At 39.1% G+C, this 16829-nt stretch overlaps 1 protein-coding gene across 4 annotated transcripts in view; it reads right to left on the bottom strand.

Annotated features, from left to right (window-relative positions):
* Nucleotides 1-16829, bottom strand: part of BCAT1 (branched chain amino acid transaminase 1) — a 110964-nt gene that overhangs the window by 23900 nt on the left and 70235 nt on the right. For all 4 annotated transcript variants that reach the window (XM_059185790.1, XM_059185788.1, XM_059185787.1 and 1 more), the window contains 2 exons: nt 8574-8737; nt 2056-2198 (listed from right to left, as the gene is read on the bottom strand). In XM_059185790.1, the coding sequence (XP_059041773.1) occupies nt 2056-2198; nt 8574-8737 (307 nt within the window). The remainder of the gene's footprint in view (nt 1-2055; nt 2199-8573; nt 8738-16829) is intronic.

Genomic DNA, 16829 nt, shown 5'->3' on the forward strand with positions numbered 1-16829 from the left:
GGGGCAGTGAGTGTGCTCATAGAAAGATGGCAGGTTTTTACTGAAAGGACTCTACTCAGACCTCCGAGGGGTAAAGTTTGTGAAAATCAATATTATTTTGTTGATTTTCAACTCATTATTCTTTGAATTTTCCAAAAGTTACATGGTATAAATCAAAGGTACTATAGAGTTCTTTTAGTGTCATCTTTTGTTTTTAGCCCAAAGGTCATTCCTGACATTTTATTGACTTCTCTCGTGGTATTGTCCAAACATTTACTGTACTTTTTTCCTCCTTATTTCAAATTTTATTTGCTCTGTTAGGTGAACACCCACAAGTTGAAAAAGCATTAAAACTAAAGCCATCTCAGGCAACCATAACAGTTAACTTCTAAGATCTGATATATTTTCTAAGAGCCAAAAGACAAATTCACTCATGTCTATTCTGACCTTTAAAAGTCATGGTGGAAATGGTTCATGATTGTTGTTTGGATAACGGGTAATTTTTCGCCAGGACAAGTTTCTAGGGTTTCTGTTTTAAATCGTGTAGCTCTGATTCAGACTGTACTTAAATCCTGACATCTCCCATCCATAAATAATGATGTTACCACTTCTGTATGATGTATTTTTTTTTTTTAAAGGTTGTGTGGTTTTTTTGGGGGGAAGGAGGTTTGGAGGTGGGAGTGGGCAGGTAGAAAGGAGTTGAATCAATATATTTTCTCCTAAATACCGAGTGTAAAACTGGCTGTCATCTTTCAAGCATAGCTTTCGAAATATGTCATTTGCAATGACTCAAATTTAGAAATCACAAACATTCCAGTATAAATTTTGTTTCTAAACAGTGCCAAGTACAAAGAATAGAAATGGAAGAATCAGCATGATCTGCATCTGGCTTTTCAAATGTCAAGGATTACCAATGGCCAACCCAAGGACAAGGTGTACTCACCACACCTGTTTATTCTACAACTGACTGGAATATAAGGCTCATCTTATTAGTCTCTGCAACTAATGCTCAAATTAGTGCATAGCTCTGAAGTCAGCCACATCTGAATCACCATTTTCCTCTATAAGTAGCCAAAAACCAAAAGAGCAATAGAAGTTACTGTAGCTACTTTAAAAGAAAAAGTTCACTAAAAATTTTAATTGAAATGAATACTCAGACTTTACAAGTATTTGGAAACTTATATCTCTAGTCTCTATACTCAGTACTGTGAAAAGAAAAGCCTAAGAACTTAAACAAACCTAAAAAGATGTTTTTAAATTTTTATGACTATTAAAATTCTAATGGAAATAAATGCATATATATGTACTGTTCCCCCATTATTGGTCATTTCATCCAATACCATAGACATTGTCAACATTTTGCTAAACCCCTATGGTCTCTGCCAACTAACTGAAAAAATAGAAAAGAAAGATACTGAGCATTCAGGATATTTAAGGCAATGAAGAAATACAGATTTTTATAGTAGAAACATATTAACAGTCTTGAATGAACTAGGATCTAAGTACAATTCCCAAAATGGACCAATGTGCCCTTAAAAATAGTGTGTTTTAATCAAATTGAGCTCCAGAGTAAACCTGGAAGATTTCTGATATATTATCAAAATATGCAGAAAGGGCAACAACTGTTACATGACTTTTAGCAAGAAAATACACTAAATGTCCTATCAGTAGAATCAGCAGACTACACTTGTAACTACAACATTTTCAGCCTATAGCATATGATGAATGGCCATTGAATTGACCGGAGACTGATCTCCAAATGCAAGGGATTTGGGATAGGAAAATGGGTAAGAAGACAGCAGAGGGAATAAGGCAATACATCTTCAAAGCATGGAGATTTAAATTCCTTAAGTTGACATCTCCATAATAAGCACCTCTAGAGCCCAAACCCCCAAACAAAACTTTTCTCAGTTATGTGAATTTACACTCATTTCTACTTGAACAACAAAAGCACAGTAGTTCTTAGCCTTTGGGCTCATGCTACTTATTCCTTATTCTAAGGTCCTCGTTCCTTTTTCTCTTACCTCATTTAAAATGACTGACAAATTGCAAAGAGCTGAAATTGGAGTGAATTACCTCCATCTTCATTTATCCAGTAAAGAAAAAGATTCATAGTTCCAACTTCAGTTATCTGATTATCTTCTCCGTAGAGCCACAGAACCTGCTGACAGCCGTGATCCGCGGCTTCACATTGGGCAAAAAGGGATGAGCCGTAATTCCTTTTCAGAAAGAGAAAACATATTGACTGTGAATATACCACCCTTCTTATGCTATCTTCCCTACTAAAATCCTCAGGTCTTTAATTTGTATACAGATGTAGTCAGTGCACCATGCCTTTTATATGTGTGTGCATGTATATTCTCTAGTTAACTGCATAACATTAAAGGAAACTCATTCGACAGACTAAATGATTTAACTGCACTCACGTGAGTGACAGAGAAAGAACAGAGCAAAATTGTGGCATCCTAAATTGAAAAGTAGAGATATTGAGGACAAAGGTAGATAGCCAAGTTAATGGTAACAGTTAAAAGTTCTTAGGTATTTTTTCAACTTCCAAGGAATTATCTGTGGGTATTTCATGGAAACCTCACACCAGTACTGTACGTTAGCCAAACGTGTATCAAATTACATGAAGTAGCAAAGCACCAAATTGTGCTCTCTTAACGGAGACCTTTCAATAATATCCAAGAGACAGCGAACGCCCAATGTCTATATTCTCCAAAGGGTGGGACAAAATGTTAAAAATCCCGATTTTTAACCAAACGTATTCCAAAAGCCCATTTTGTTCAACCTGCACTATTTATCCTAGATTATTCAAAATCAAAGAAAGATAACACATCTTCCTAGAATAACAGTTTAGTTTAACAATATTTTATTAAATTTGTTATCTTTCATCAAACTTGAATGAGAAAGTTATGGAGTATATTACAACATGTGGATGAATGTTTTAGATAATACGTAAAAGTCCTCAAATAACTATGATGTTTGCTTGCCTCCCTAAGCCCCTGGTTGTATAATTCACTTTCCTCGGTTTTCACAGGATATTAGCAAACAAGTTTGAGAAGAACTACCACATGATAGTCGAGGGCTTGGAAAGGAAACCTAAACCTACCCTTGGATTATGACGCCCCCCACCCCAAGCACGTGGAAACAAAATACTACAGTAACTACTACAAAGCATTAACGTCAACGTCCACCAAATATCCACCTAGGCCTTTTAAAGTGCCTCTTTTACATTTGGTCGAGATCAAAATGTCTAATTGAAAGTATCAGTTAAGCACTAGAGCCCCATTCACTGTGGCTGTCTGCCATTTTCATCCCACTATATTCTCTTTGGGCCCTCCGTTGGAGCCAAGTCATTCTGCTTGGGTTGACTGGAAGTCATTATACCTTGCCCTACACAATTGAATTAAAGGGTGGGCATGTAGCTGCTCATATAAGCCCTTTTTTGAGTGATTCACTCATTCATTTTAATGTAGGGAAACTGAAAGCTGTTATTTTACCCTTTGGGGGTAATGGCAGCCTGTTTGCTCTGACATAAGCTTGGCATCTATTGTGTTCACGATCACTACCCTTCACAGGAGAAGGCATCTGAAATAGGAGAGCCCAAGGCTAACGTACAGGCAGAAGCTCCCACAAGAGATGGAGGGAGGAAAGAACCAGAAGGAAGGGCAAGAGAGAGAGAAACAGACTGGGTAGAAGGATAGCGGGTGAGCAGGACATACACAAGGGCAAAAGAGACTTGGCAACAATGATCTGAGCCCCTAGTGGGTCCACCGCTGCCGTCCTACGTACATGAGCCCCTCAATTAATTTCCTGCTTAAGATGATTTGAGTCTGTTTCTTTTTTTTCTTCTTTTTTCTTTTTAAGTAATCTCTACACCTTCTGTGAGGCCTGAACCCACAAGCCCAAGATCAAGAGTCACACGTTTCACTGACTGAGCAAGCCAGGCACCCTTTGAGTTGGTTTTCTGATTTGTAACTCCAAGAATATTGACAAATAACTAAAACATTATAGAAAAACTATGGGAAATAGGCCTTACATTATATGGCTACATGGGTCATGAATTTATTCACATCAAAGTCATAGAAGATTCATTAAAAGAATTTCAAAATGGGGCACCTAGTTGGCCCAGTCAGTTGAGCATCTGACTTGATTTTGGCACAGGTCATTATCTTGTAATCTCTGGATCACAGGATCGAGCCCCACATGGGGCTCCAAACCCAGTGCAGAGTCTGCTTGGGATTCTCTCCCCCTTCACTTCTCCCACTGTTCGTGCTCATTCTCTGTCTTGCAAAAATAAATAAATCTTTTTTTTTTTTTTTAAGATTTTATTTGTTTGACAGACAGAGATCACAAGAAGGCAGAGAGGCAGGCAGAGAGAAAGAAAGGGAAGCATACTCCCTGCCGAGCAGAGAGCCCGATGCGGGGCTTGATCCCAGGACCCTGGGATCATGACCCGAGCTGAAGGCAGAGGCTTTAACCCACTGAGCCACCCAGGCACTCCAAAACAAATAAATCTTAAAAAAAAAAAAAAAAAAAAAAAACAACCTTCAAAATGCAGATAATAAAATGAAAATTAGCAGCCAATCTAGAGAGTATATAATGCTTTATATAGGTTTTGTTTGATAACTATAAAAAGCTGGACCACCCAGATTCAGAATTAATGCTAAATAAGCAACAGTGGAGTTAAAATTATGAATACTTTTCAATAATGGAGGATAAATGAAACTTCAGCAGCAGTCCAATAGAAAGAGCATGGGATTGGGGCCAGTGGACTTTAGTACAGCTCTTGAACTTCTACTATTTGGCTATGTGTGCACTTAAGTGAGTCAGTTCATATTTTTGCCTTAATGGATTCATCTGGCAAATATGAATACTTTATACACTGCATGGGCTATTTGGAAAAAATGAAGCAATAACAATAAAAGCTCAGAAACAGCTCATGTGAGCCTCTTATAGCCTAATAAAATCAAGTTTTTCAAAAAAATATCTCTTCTAGGGCACCTGGGTGGCTCAGTTGGCTAAGTGACTGCCTTTGGCTCCGGTTATGATCCTGGAGGCCCAGATCTCAGCAGGGAGTCTGCTTCTCCCTCTTACTATCTACCTCCTCACACCACCCCATGCTCTCTTTCTCGCTCTCAAATAAACAAACAAATAAATAAATCTTTAAAAAAAAAACCTCTTTGGGGCACCTGGGTGGGTAAAATTAAAGTAAAAATAAATTAATTTGCTAATTAATTAATTAAGATAGAGTGGGGGCAGGGCCAATTCTTTCCATATTAACAAGGAAACTAAGAAATCGGGAATAAAGATGTTCCAATGATGAAAGACCTTCCTCCAACTCAGTGTTTCTAAACTTTGTTTTCACTTTAAAAAACTCTGATGCTCATAGAACTACCCTATAATCCAGCAATTACACGATTAGGTATTTATCCAAAGAATACAAAAATAGTGATTTGAAGGGGCACATGCACACAAGTGTTTACAGCCGCAATATCCACAATAGCCAAATTATGGAAAGAGCCTAGATATCCACTGATTGAGGATAAAGAAGATGTGGTGCCCGCACGCGCGCACACACATACAGACAGACAGACAGACACAGGAATATTACACAGCCATCAAAAAGAACAAAATCTTGCTATTTACAATGACGTGGGTGGAGCTAGAAGGTATTATGCTAAGTGAAATAAATCAGTCAGAGAAAGACTAATACCGTATGATTTCAGTCTTATGTGGAATTTAAGAAACAAAGCTGATGAACATAGGGGAAGGGAAGGAAAATAAAACAAGATTTTGGAGGGGAAGATGAAGCCTAAGAGAGTCTTAACTATAGAGAACAAACTGAGGGTTGCTGAGGGGAGGTGTGGGGGGATATGTGGTAACTGGGTGATGGATGTTAAGGGGGGCACTTGACAAAAGGAGCACAGGGTGTTATATGCAACTGATGAATCACCGAAATCTACCCCTGAAACCAGTAATACATTATATGTTAACTAACTCGAATTTAAATTAAAAAAAAAAAAAAAATTCCGATGCTTACTTAGGCTCTAGCCATGGAACCCAGAGGAGTAGTTGGTAAAGTTGATTTTAATCTGTAACCATAGGTGAGAACCATGGTGCTAGAACTTTTCTTCAGCTGCGTAACATTGTATTACTTCTCTCACTTATGCATATTTAGATACAAAAGAATAACATTATCTCTGATGGCTTCAAAGAAGTAGAGTAATCTTAGAATAAAAAGAAAATCCAGGGCACCTGGGTCGCTCAATTGTTAAGTGTCTGCCTTCGGCTCGGGTCATGATCCCCGGGTCCTGGGATAGTGTCCCACCATTGGACTCCCTGCTTGGTGGGAAGCCTGCTTCTCCCTCTCCTACTCCCCCTGCTTGTGTTCCTTCTCTTACTGTCTCTCTCTCTCTGTCAGATAAATAAATAAAATCTTTAAAAAAAGTAAAAAATCCTTCTCTTTCTTCCTTAGGTTAACTGGGAAGGTAGAAATTTTCTTGAGCTGAGGAAAATCAATAGCTATTTAATAAATGTCAACTGACTACAGAGGTGCTAAAAAGCTTGGAAGGTAATTGTTGAATTAATTGGTTTAGAAAAGAAGCAATAATAAAATCTAAGGGGGCTGCCAAATGTCTTTGCCAACTAAATAAGTTGATACTAAATGAAGAATCCTATGTTCCCCTTGCACGTCTTCGGTTAAAAGACCCCCCTTTGGGTTATTGCCTTCCCGCTTGTCATTCCTGCTTTATTTATAAGACCCAATATTCTCTTCCCTAAGAGGTTTCATGCCAACTTCCACTGATCATGGCCCACCTGAGCCTAATGAGTCCAAGTATTACTTTTTTTTTATAAGAGAGTTTATTTTTTTATAGCAGTTTTAGGTTTACAGAAAAAGTGAGCAAAAAGTTCCCCCATGTCTTCTCTCCCACTTCAGTTTCCCTTGTTAACCTCTCACATTCGTATACACTTGTCAGGACTGACGAGCCAACACTGATTCGCTAATATTAACTGAAGCCCATAGTAACAGTAGGGTTCACTCTTCGTACTGCACAGAGAAAAGAACAGTTTTTAATTGGCCTCTAGTGATCATGGATTCTGTTCATACTGCATTATATCATCTTCATAAAAAGTTACAAACTGTCCCCAACACTAAAACTAAATTTCCCTGCAATTCTCAACACTCCCATGTTACCTTTACCCTGGGCAGGTAGGGGGAGCTAGAAAGCAAAATCCGAAGAGGAAAAAGGAGCTTATTAGGACCTCTTCATCAAAGACGGATTGACTGTAAGGTAAATTCTAGGGGAGGTTCTCACAAAGTGATACGTGTGGTGTCAGGGGTGCCTATGCTGTGTGAAGAAGTCTGAACAGGTGAAAAAGACATCAAGAAAACACCCCAAAGAAGTTGTTTCAACCTGACTAGCATAGCCCACCATCAGGAAGGAGTGCTCCACGCTAAAAGGAAAAGAAAGGGACTTCTTGGTTTAACGGACTTCGTTAGGATTTCTCTGGCTACTGAGAGAATGCAGCTGCTAAAAATGCAGGGAGGACAGGACCCCGAATTTTCTAACCTTTTTTTTTTCTTTTTGGCAGAAACGAAAACAAAAACAAAAACAAAACACAAAAAACAGAGGGACAACAGAGGGTTCAAACCCAGCTGTCAACATCTCTCTCACATCCTAGCCATACATTGCCAGACACTCCCAGGCCTCCCTGAGTCTGTGTGTTTTCCCTAAGCCCGGAAGTCGCGACGGCGTCACCTCCCAGGCCTACTGCTGCCTCAGTGTACACAAAAGGAAGAGCCTCCGGGTGAATCTGGCTATTTAGGCTCACCCAGAGGGGCATTCTCTGCTCACGGCCAAGTCCACCCCTGAAATTGTCTAACACTTTTCAAATGCTCTTTTATTTCCAGCCAGCTACATATGGCCAATGAGACTGGCCTGACAGAGCCAAAGCAGGGCTGTCCCTCAGCCAGCTGGCAGCAGGTACAGCTACAATCTGTGGCAATGAAGACAGCACTTGAGTGGTCCCCAGACAGGACTCCTTGGAGCCGGCGGAGAGCCTCGGCCCCAGCAGCAGACGCTCTCTCAGGCCACCTGTCCGCCGGCAGCCAGAGTACCAGCCTCCAGGGGCAGTGAATTCAAAGCATTCGTGTTATTCCCGCTTTACTTGTCTTAGTTCTTGCTCCTGTGTAACACTCGGTGGTTCTCCCTTATAAAGCGTCACAGGTTATCCTTTGAATGAGCGCAATTTTTTTATAAAAGATTTTATTTGAGAGAGAGAGAGCATAAGCATGGAGAACAGCAGAGGGAGAGGGAGAAGCCGACTTTCCGCTGAGTGGGGAACCAGACACGGGGCTCGATCCCAGGACCCTGGGATCATGACCCGAGGCGAAGGCAGATCTTAACCAACCGAGCCACCCAGGTGTCCCTAAACTAGCACAATTTAACACTGAAGAATAAACACAAAACAGAAAAAGGGCATTTCAATTTGAATATTAACATATATGTACTTGGGCTGATTTGAGATGGTGATAACTGAAGGGTTGTGAGGGACTCTTAACTTTCATCAGAAACAGATTCACTTACCCTCCCATCTTGCAGTCCCCAGTCCCACCTTTCCAGGCTCTCACGTACTTCGGATTGGCCCAAAGGGACACTGGCTTAAAGCTTCCACTTGAAAAATAAGGCCCCACTGGGCTCAAGATTACAAAGATCAGGGCTTTGGTAGGCTTCTTGACTCCAAGAGAAGGCTGTGATGGAGTAAAAGTACACACAACTGTTAATGTAAATGGAGATACCTGTCTTAAAGTCTAGAACAGATCTGTAACTCTCTCCCAGAGGGGCTAAGTATGGGGGCTGTTACTTCTCAAGTTGAGTTACACAAAGCCAGATAATCTTTTAAGAACGAAACACAAAGGCCAGAGTGCTGAGGAAGGATCCATTTTGCTTTGCCTTCTGAGTTACAGTTTTAGGGGAAAAAGAAATTTATCACAACTTTTTGTGAGGAGGGCCTTGAGAGGAGAAATATGTTTTTGACAACCAGTTTTATAACACCTTGCATTGACTAGGAATTGAAAAAGGGAAGAACCCAAACATGATTTTCGTCTCCAGAGAGGAAATGCAATATTTGCTTTTCTAACTTCCCCTTCTGTGTTCACAGATTACTAACCGCTTCAAGACATGCCGGGGTGGGTGTGGGGGACAGGTGGTGGGTATAGGTGAGTGTGCCATTACTACACCCCCTGGTCACAGACAGGAGACGGCAAGAGGGGAGCTTCACAGAAGGCGAAGATACCAGATGACATGGAGATTCCCCAAAAAGCCAGAGGATGAAGGACTGAGGAACTTGAGTCATGAATGACAAAGATAGAACATGGTCTTTCCCCACAAACACTGGGAAAGCATAAACCAACCACACAAAACTATGTTGTCTCCAGCACAAAACAGTTATAAGTAATTATTGAGTTGTTTCCTAAGGAGGAAAACAGAAAGACTGAAAGCTTTGAGGTTATGTATTATAAAGGCAAAAGAGACCATTGCTCTATTCTATGTGATTCAAGATCCTTGGGAATAAGAAAACGAGCACAGGACTATTACACTGACAGTCTCAGGATGAAAAAATGCAGTCTTCAGCAGCGTAGTATCTGCCTATACCTACATGGTGGTTAAGAGTCTGTCATGGTAAGAATTAAGAAGGGACTCAACTCCAGCTGACCATGTATGACCGTTTTGTTTGCCTGATGAATGGACTAAAGTGGTTCCCGGGGTTTTTTTTGGTTTTTGGTTTTTGGTTTTTTTTTTCTGAATTTTATTCTGCCTCCCTTCCACTACCTAGGGGCTTTATGCCTTACTTTATGCCCAGATCATCAAAACTCGGGTAAGTAAAATATTCATAGGCATAAAAAATGCATTTGTATATGTGCACACTGATGTCCTCTGAAAGGCATGTAACTCTCAGAAAGTGGGAAAATGATTCCATTTGTATTCCATGTGAACAAGAGACCGAGAAAGGCTTGGATGGCCAGAGTCAGCAAGCAACAATGGGTTTTGGTTTTTCACTTGTTTGGATTTGTTCTTAGTTGGGACTGAACAGGACTCCCCTACCAGTAAAGAGGGAAGAGCCTCAAAGGTTCATTTGCCCCAAAAAACTTCAGAATAATAATACATACCTGTCTTTCTTCCCAGCTTTGATAAAAATTGACTAACTTATCTCCACATTTTTATGTACCTATCAGTTAAGTAAAGACAATGATACATTCATATCAGAGGAGCTTTGAAGCTTAATACTTAAAAAGAAAAGGTTTTGGACCCTCCTATTGAGTAATAAAGAGAAACTTCCCAACACAACTTAGAAATCCAATCTGCAGCACAAAACCTCAGTACTTTATCCTCTCAGTTTCTGAATAAAATAGTTTATTGGTGGACAAACTGATAAGCATTTTATTAGAAACCACACAAATGTCTGAACTTTTGTCACTCTTAATTCATGTATTTTTCACAACCTGCGTTACACTAGAAGCAATACCTCATCATCATGGAAACGTGGGATAAATTTCATCTTACTCATTTTCTTCCTGACTTTAATTGACAGTAAACTTGCATTTTCTCCACTAGGTGGTGGTATAGAGAGCACAGATGGAAAAATGGAATAATCTTAGGCATGAAATCTCTTTCTGGGGGGAAAAAAAAATCAATAAACCTTCAAGTAACACTTTTATTCTTAGCAAGCAGGTAAATTATAGATGAGAAGTTTTCAATGCTGAGAGATAATATGTTTATGTGTACTACCATTTTATTTTCTGAAATTTAAGCAAAGCCAACTCATGTTTTTTGTTTGTTTGTTTGTTTTGTTTTGTTTTCCACAAGTACTTCAAGTACTAGTGTCGATCACAGCCTGGTCGCCTTCATCCTTAAATGATTACTTATATTGATTGTCTTCTCATGAAAAGAACTCTGTGACTTTATTGCAAATGCCCACACTGCTTCAAGACTGAAAATAGGTAGGTAACTGCATTAGGAAGGGAGCTTGGGGACTGTTTCTAGCCTCAGGAACCATTATCTGTTTTGTCTTAATTCTCCCTTCTATCCTGGAAAGCAATTTAAATTCTGTGCTACTGCTATAATTAAGAGCAATTTCTTCTATAATATTCATTAAATGCTAAGAAACATACTTCTATAATGACCCAGTCAGGCTTCTGTTTGAATAAAGCAAAAGCCACATAAGTAAAGAGAAAATAAGAACATCTGATAAGCTGTGAAACTGTTTCAATAAGTCTCATTTCCTTATGAACATTTTTTATTCTTTTTTCTAATTTCCAGATTATTTCAATATATAAGGAATTGAGGGCTTTAAAAAATAATAATAAAAGCCATGGGAAATGAGGAATATAAAATCTCATGGATGCAAAGTATGTCACTTCTCAAGGGACCACATTGACTTAAGTTGAAATTCTGATGTGTATGAAAAAATACTCATCTTTTTATTATACCTCACAAACACATATACAAAAGTATTAAGTACATATATATTCTGCACAAAATAACAAGACCCTTGGGTATGATGGAAAATAAAGTGACGAATTCCAGGGAAAATCACCACTTCTGAGTCAGTCAGAAAATTAGTACATAAAAAGGCAGAATTTCAGAGGTTATGTGAATGATGGCAGAAAGTGTCCCAGGGGCTGAGAAGCACAGCAGCCGTGTGGAGGCTTGAGAATAATTCTGTTTAAGCATTTGTCTGTTTAAGACAAACACAGGACAGAAAAAAATAAGATAATTGGGAATAACAAGAACATTTTTCCAAAAACAGTGGCATGGCTTTTTTTTTTTTTTTTTTTTCCTAAAAAGAGCCCAATTTGTTTTAGAGGAGGAAACAGTGAAGAATACTGTGCTGAAGGGCATGAGAAGAAATATGGAGAGGACCAGGGGTCCAGGCAAGGCCTTCAGTGTGTGAGTTACAAAACAGAGGGATAATAAATTCGTGTAGTTTTTGTAGGAAAAATTAGTTGGTTTGGTGAATGATTAAAAAATCCTCAATAATTTATAGTTTTTGGTTTCTAAGACATTTCAGTTATTGCCTCATCTAATCCAAGAAGCCAGGAAGTTAAGGGTTTTAATTTCAATTTTTATGTTGAAGAAACTGAGGCTCCAAACAATTTGCCCAAGGTCTCAATTATTAAGCTCTAGATCTTCTACTCTTAACCCAGACCTCTCTTTGTAATATCAAAGTTTAAAACAAGAAGTACCCAAGATTTCTTACTCTGGAAAGAGTTCAAGCCGAGGCATCTCTTGCTTCTATCTCAGCCTTCAGCATGGCCCTCACACACTACGTACCTCATGCTCAAACCCCCTCACTTTCCTGCCTCTACAATGTCTTCCTGAACTACTCCCCCTGGACCACTCTCCTTCTCCCTGTTATGGACTGAAATGTGCCTACCCCCAATTTTAAGCCCCAACCCCCAATGTGACTACTTTTGGAATTAAAGCTTTTAAGGAGGTCATTAAAGTCAAACAAGGTCAAAAGGGTGAGGCCCTAATTCAACAAGGCTGGTGTCCTTCTAAGAAGTGAAAGAGACATTAGAATATGAATTCTTTACTCGATCCCCAACCCACCCCCCCCAACACAGAAGGCTCTGTGGGGACACAGCAAGGTAGACCGCTATGGGGAGCTGTTACCAGAAACTAACCCCTGATGGCAGTTTGATCTTACCCTTCCAGCCTCCAGAACTGTGAGAAAACAAATTCTAGTGTTAAAGACATTCACTCTGTGGTGTTCTGTCACGGCAGCCCACTAAGACATCCCCTCTCCTTCCTAAGTAATACAAACCCTCCAATCTTAATTTAAATGTCATTTCAGAAAATGAACCCTCTTTACAAAGTCAGGTACTCGTATTACATGCTATCACAGTACCCTGCACTTCTGTGCATTTAGATAAAATGTCCATCACACTTGCTTACAAATGTTTCTGTAATTCTCTACCTCTTGCTAATCTGCACAATCAGTGATGTGCAAGGCCATCTCCATCCCCTACACAGAATCCTGTGCCTTGCTATACCAGGTTTACTACATCACAAGTTGTTTACAGAGAGGAGCTGTGAAAACAACTTAGATAACTTATTTGCCAAATCTGAATTACTTTGATTAAAAAAAAAAATACTAAACTTCCTATGTTGCATTGATACCACAGAGAAAATGTTCCTTTGTCTCCTGCCTTATTTCTTAAACTAACCGAATTCATATATGGACATTCAAAGAACACCATGAGGAAAGCTAAAGTCCAGAATATTCTGAGGCTTGCTATAAAAGACAGTATATATTTAACACTTGACAAAAAGAAAGGATAGCACTCTTCTGTAGGTTTTAAATAAGATTGACCTTAAAATTTAGAAAGCACATAGTTAAGAGAAAACTTAGGATAAGGAAAAAAGAACAAATGCCTGTCTAAGGTTATATAAATGCAGTCATAATGACTGCATATAGCATCAATGTAAGGGGGTAAATTAGATAAACTGTGGAAAGCACCCAGAACCTCCTCTTTTTCAACCATCCAACAAACAGCAATTATTTTTGTTTTTATACCTACTCATTTCTAACGGTAATAGTGGTAAATAAATTCAGTATTTACCAAAACGCAAAGCCTGAAGGTGACATTAGGAGGACTGTAGATGGGACCACGGAAACACTCAACACTTAGTGCTGGAATTGTGGCGAATGAGCACTTGGGGGAAAGACAGTATTCCTATACCAGCATCCGGGAAATACAGCTTGGTATATCTGAAATCAACCCTAAACAGATATTTTAGCATGGATTATTAAACAAGTGGTCAAGAAAACTTGATAGGGAAGTACCCAGGAAGAGCCAGAATGAGTCACTCTTAGAAACACCATGCTTCATTTCCCTTTCTGAAATGACTAGATCAGGGGTCAGCAAACTTCAGCCTGCTTCCTGTTTTTTAAAATCTTATTGGAATACATGCATTCATGCATTCATGGGTTGTCTATTGAGGTTCTGTGCCACAAAGGCAGACATGAGTAGCGCCTGACTTCATAGGAAAAGTTTGCTGACCCCTTTCTTTAGAGGACAGGAAAATGCTACAGAAGCATTTTTCTTGTATCAAAAATGGCCTCAAAACCAGGATCTCCTCACTACCTAGACTCAGCACTCAGACTTTGACTTTGTGATTCCATCTAATTTGGTTCAGTTGACTGGGCCAAGGACACAATGGGCCTGGAATAGAGTCACTCAGACCAATACAGGGAGTTGACATTGGCAATGAAGATGCTCTCCAAATAGGCAAGTCTCAACCCAGCCGACCAAGTGAGATCCTAAGTGAGCTGAACGGTACACTCAAGGGAGCCCCAAGAACTGACTCCTGGCTATGGCAATGTGAAGGTCCTTGGTGATCTTGACAAGCATATTTCAGTGGGAGTTGGTGAGGGGGGGGTGGTCAAAAGTCAGAATGTTATAGATTCAAGAGAGAAAGGGGAGAGAGGAGGTTATAATGTCCCAAATCCTGTGGGACATTGCGTGATGCAGTGGAGCAAACGGATATGCTCTACTTCTGTCCCCTTCATCTAGTCACACATCACTGCCTGCCTGAACTGTCACTCTCAGAAGTAGAATCATGAAGAAGTAGAGCATGGGAAATTTTTTTAGTTTTTAAACAATCAATTTTCTCTTTCCTCTAGATCATTCCATCAGTTTAGAAATATGTAGTAGTAGCTCCCATCTAAAACAAACACATTCCCTTTACCACATGTCCCACTCCAGGACAACCATCTCACCAAGAACCTTCATGTTGCCAAATCCAATAGTCAATTCTTGGGCCTCACCTTTCTGGTCCTGTGGGCAGGATCTACCACAACTGATCATTACTTCCATGTGCCGTACTTGGCTTCTGGTATACCAAGACTTCTTGTTTTTCTTTCGACTTTACAGGCTGTTCCTTCTCAGACTTCTCAGCTGATTCCTTTTTATCTCTCCTTCTTCTTAATGCTGCAGGGCTTGGTTCTCACCTTCTTTTCACTAGTATCTAGATTTCTACTCTTAATAACTTCACATATTCCCTTGACTCTAAAGGCGTTATATGTTAAACACTAAGAAGGTTACTTAAATTCCAAACTCTCCCCCAAATTTCAGACTTGTAGATCTGCCCACTTCCTTGATAACTCAAGCTTAAGTTACCATGCCCCAAACTGAACTCTAGACTCTACCCATCATCGCTCCAACAAATACGGAAGAAAAACGTTGTCCCTCACTCTTCCGCATCCCAACAAATTGTCACTATTCAGTTGCTCTGGCCCAAAGGAAAACTTGACCTATCTCCTTTCACATTCACATCCAATCTGTCAGAAAATTTGGGAATTGCAATAAACTTCCTTGAATATATGTCTTCATGTGAACTAGGGAATTTGTCTATAACCTAAATTCCTTGTAGAAAGCCTGCATTTTTAAGATTACCAAATTTAATGGTCTCATTTTATTCAATTTACTAATGATACTTCTTATGTTTGTTCTATCAACAAATGGGTGATGAATAGGACACTCTTTGCATAAATTATGCTACCGTATTTCATTGATTCTAAGATATCAATTTTTTCTCACATTTAACATGTCTGAAATCCAGACTCAGCATTTTACAACTGCTATTGGCCAAGTAGCACTCATGGGAAAGCTGGCATTACCAGACTTGGAATTAGCTATTCATACTGATGGTACTTCCAATGGCTTATGGGCATTGGTGATGCCATACATGCTGAGTTTGCCATTTAAAATGTCTTTAAAAAGTTACAATATGACTTGGCATTGAAAAGAGAAATCACTGAACAGAAAGTGCAAAGACAGGAGCAGGACATATATTTGATATCAGTCAAACAAACATTTGTAGTAACACTGAAAAAATGCAACTGAATATTTTCCTGCAAAGCAACATCCAGTCTTCTCATGGAACCTCTGGGAGGAAGAAATCCATATGAAGATAAAGCTGTGTTAGTTTCTGTTATTAAGCTACATGCAAAAATAAAAATGCCTATCACAAGCCAAGCAGCGCAAATGATGGCAGGAAGAATTGCAGATGTCCTCTGAAAACACAGATTAAAAAAAATAATAATAAAAGCCTGATATGATTAATTCATGAGTGAGTCAGGATTGTCAGCAGAGTACTGCATCATAGTTTAGCGATGTTTTTTCCATTTCAGTGCATAAAATAATGGGTAACTTATAATTTATGGCATCCTGTATTCAATTAAAAGATACATATGTATGAAGGAATACCTTACAGCTAAGAAAATGGGTAAAACAGAGATAAATCTGTATGTACTGACGTGGAAGAATCTCTAAGACAAATTGTAAATGCAAAAACAATAATACAAACAAAATTGTTGATAGTATGGCTGCCATTTAAATAAGAGACAGACAAAAATACAAATATATATATATATATATAGAGAGAGAGAGAGAGAAAGAGAGAGAGAGAGAAGGTACAGCTGGGGAGCCAAAAATAGTCTTCTTCTATGGAGCCTTAATATTGAACAGCTGGCACTGTCAATCAGGGAAGAAAGGATAGACCACTCAATAAACAGTAATAGAATAATGTGGTATCCATATGGAGAAAAATAAAATTGACTCCCTCATACAAAGTTCACTTCCAAATGGATTTCATCTAAGTGGAAAAGCACAACTCTAAAACAGAAGTATGACCATGGAGTAAGGAAGAATTTCTTTAAAACACACAGAAGCCACGAAATAAATAAATAAATAAATTTAATTACATTAAAAAGAAACACTTTTTAAAAAAAGATTTATTTTGGGGCGCCTGGGTGGCTCAGTGGGTTAAGCCGCT

The sequence above is a fragment of the Mustela lutreola genome, chromosome 8 (genome assembly GCF_030435805.1).
Source record: "Mustela lutreola isolate mMusLut2 chromosome 8, mMusLut2.pri, whole genome shotgun sequence".
NCBI lineage: Eukaryota > Metazoa > Chordata > Mammalia > Carnivora > Mustelidae > Mustela > Mustela lutreola.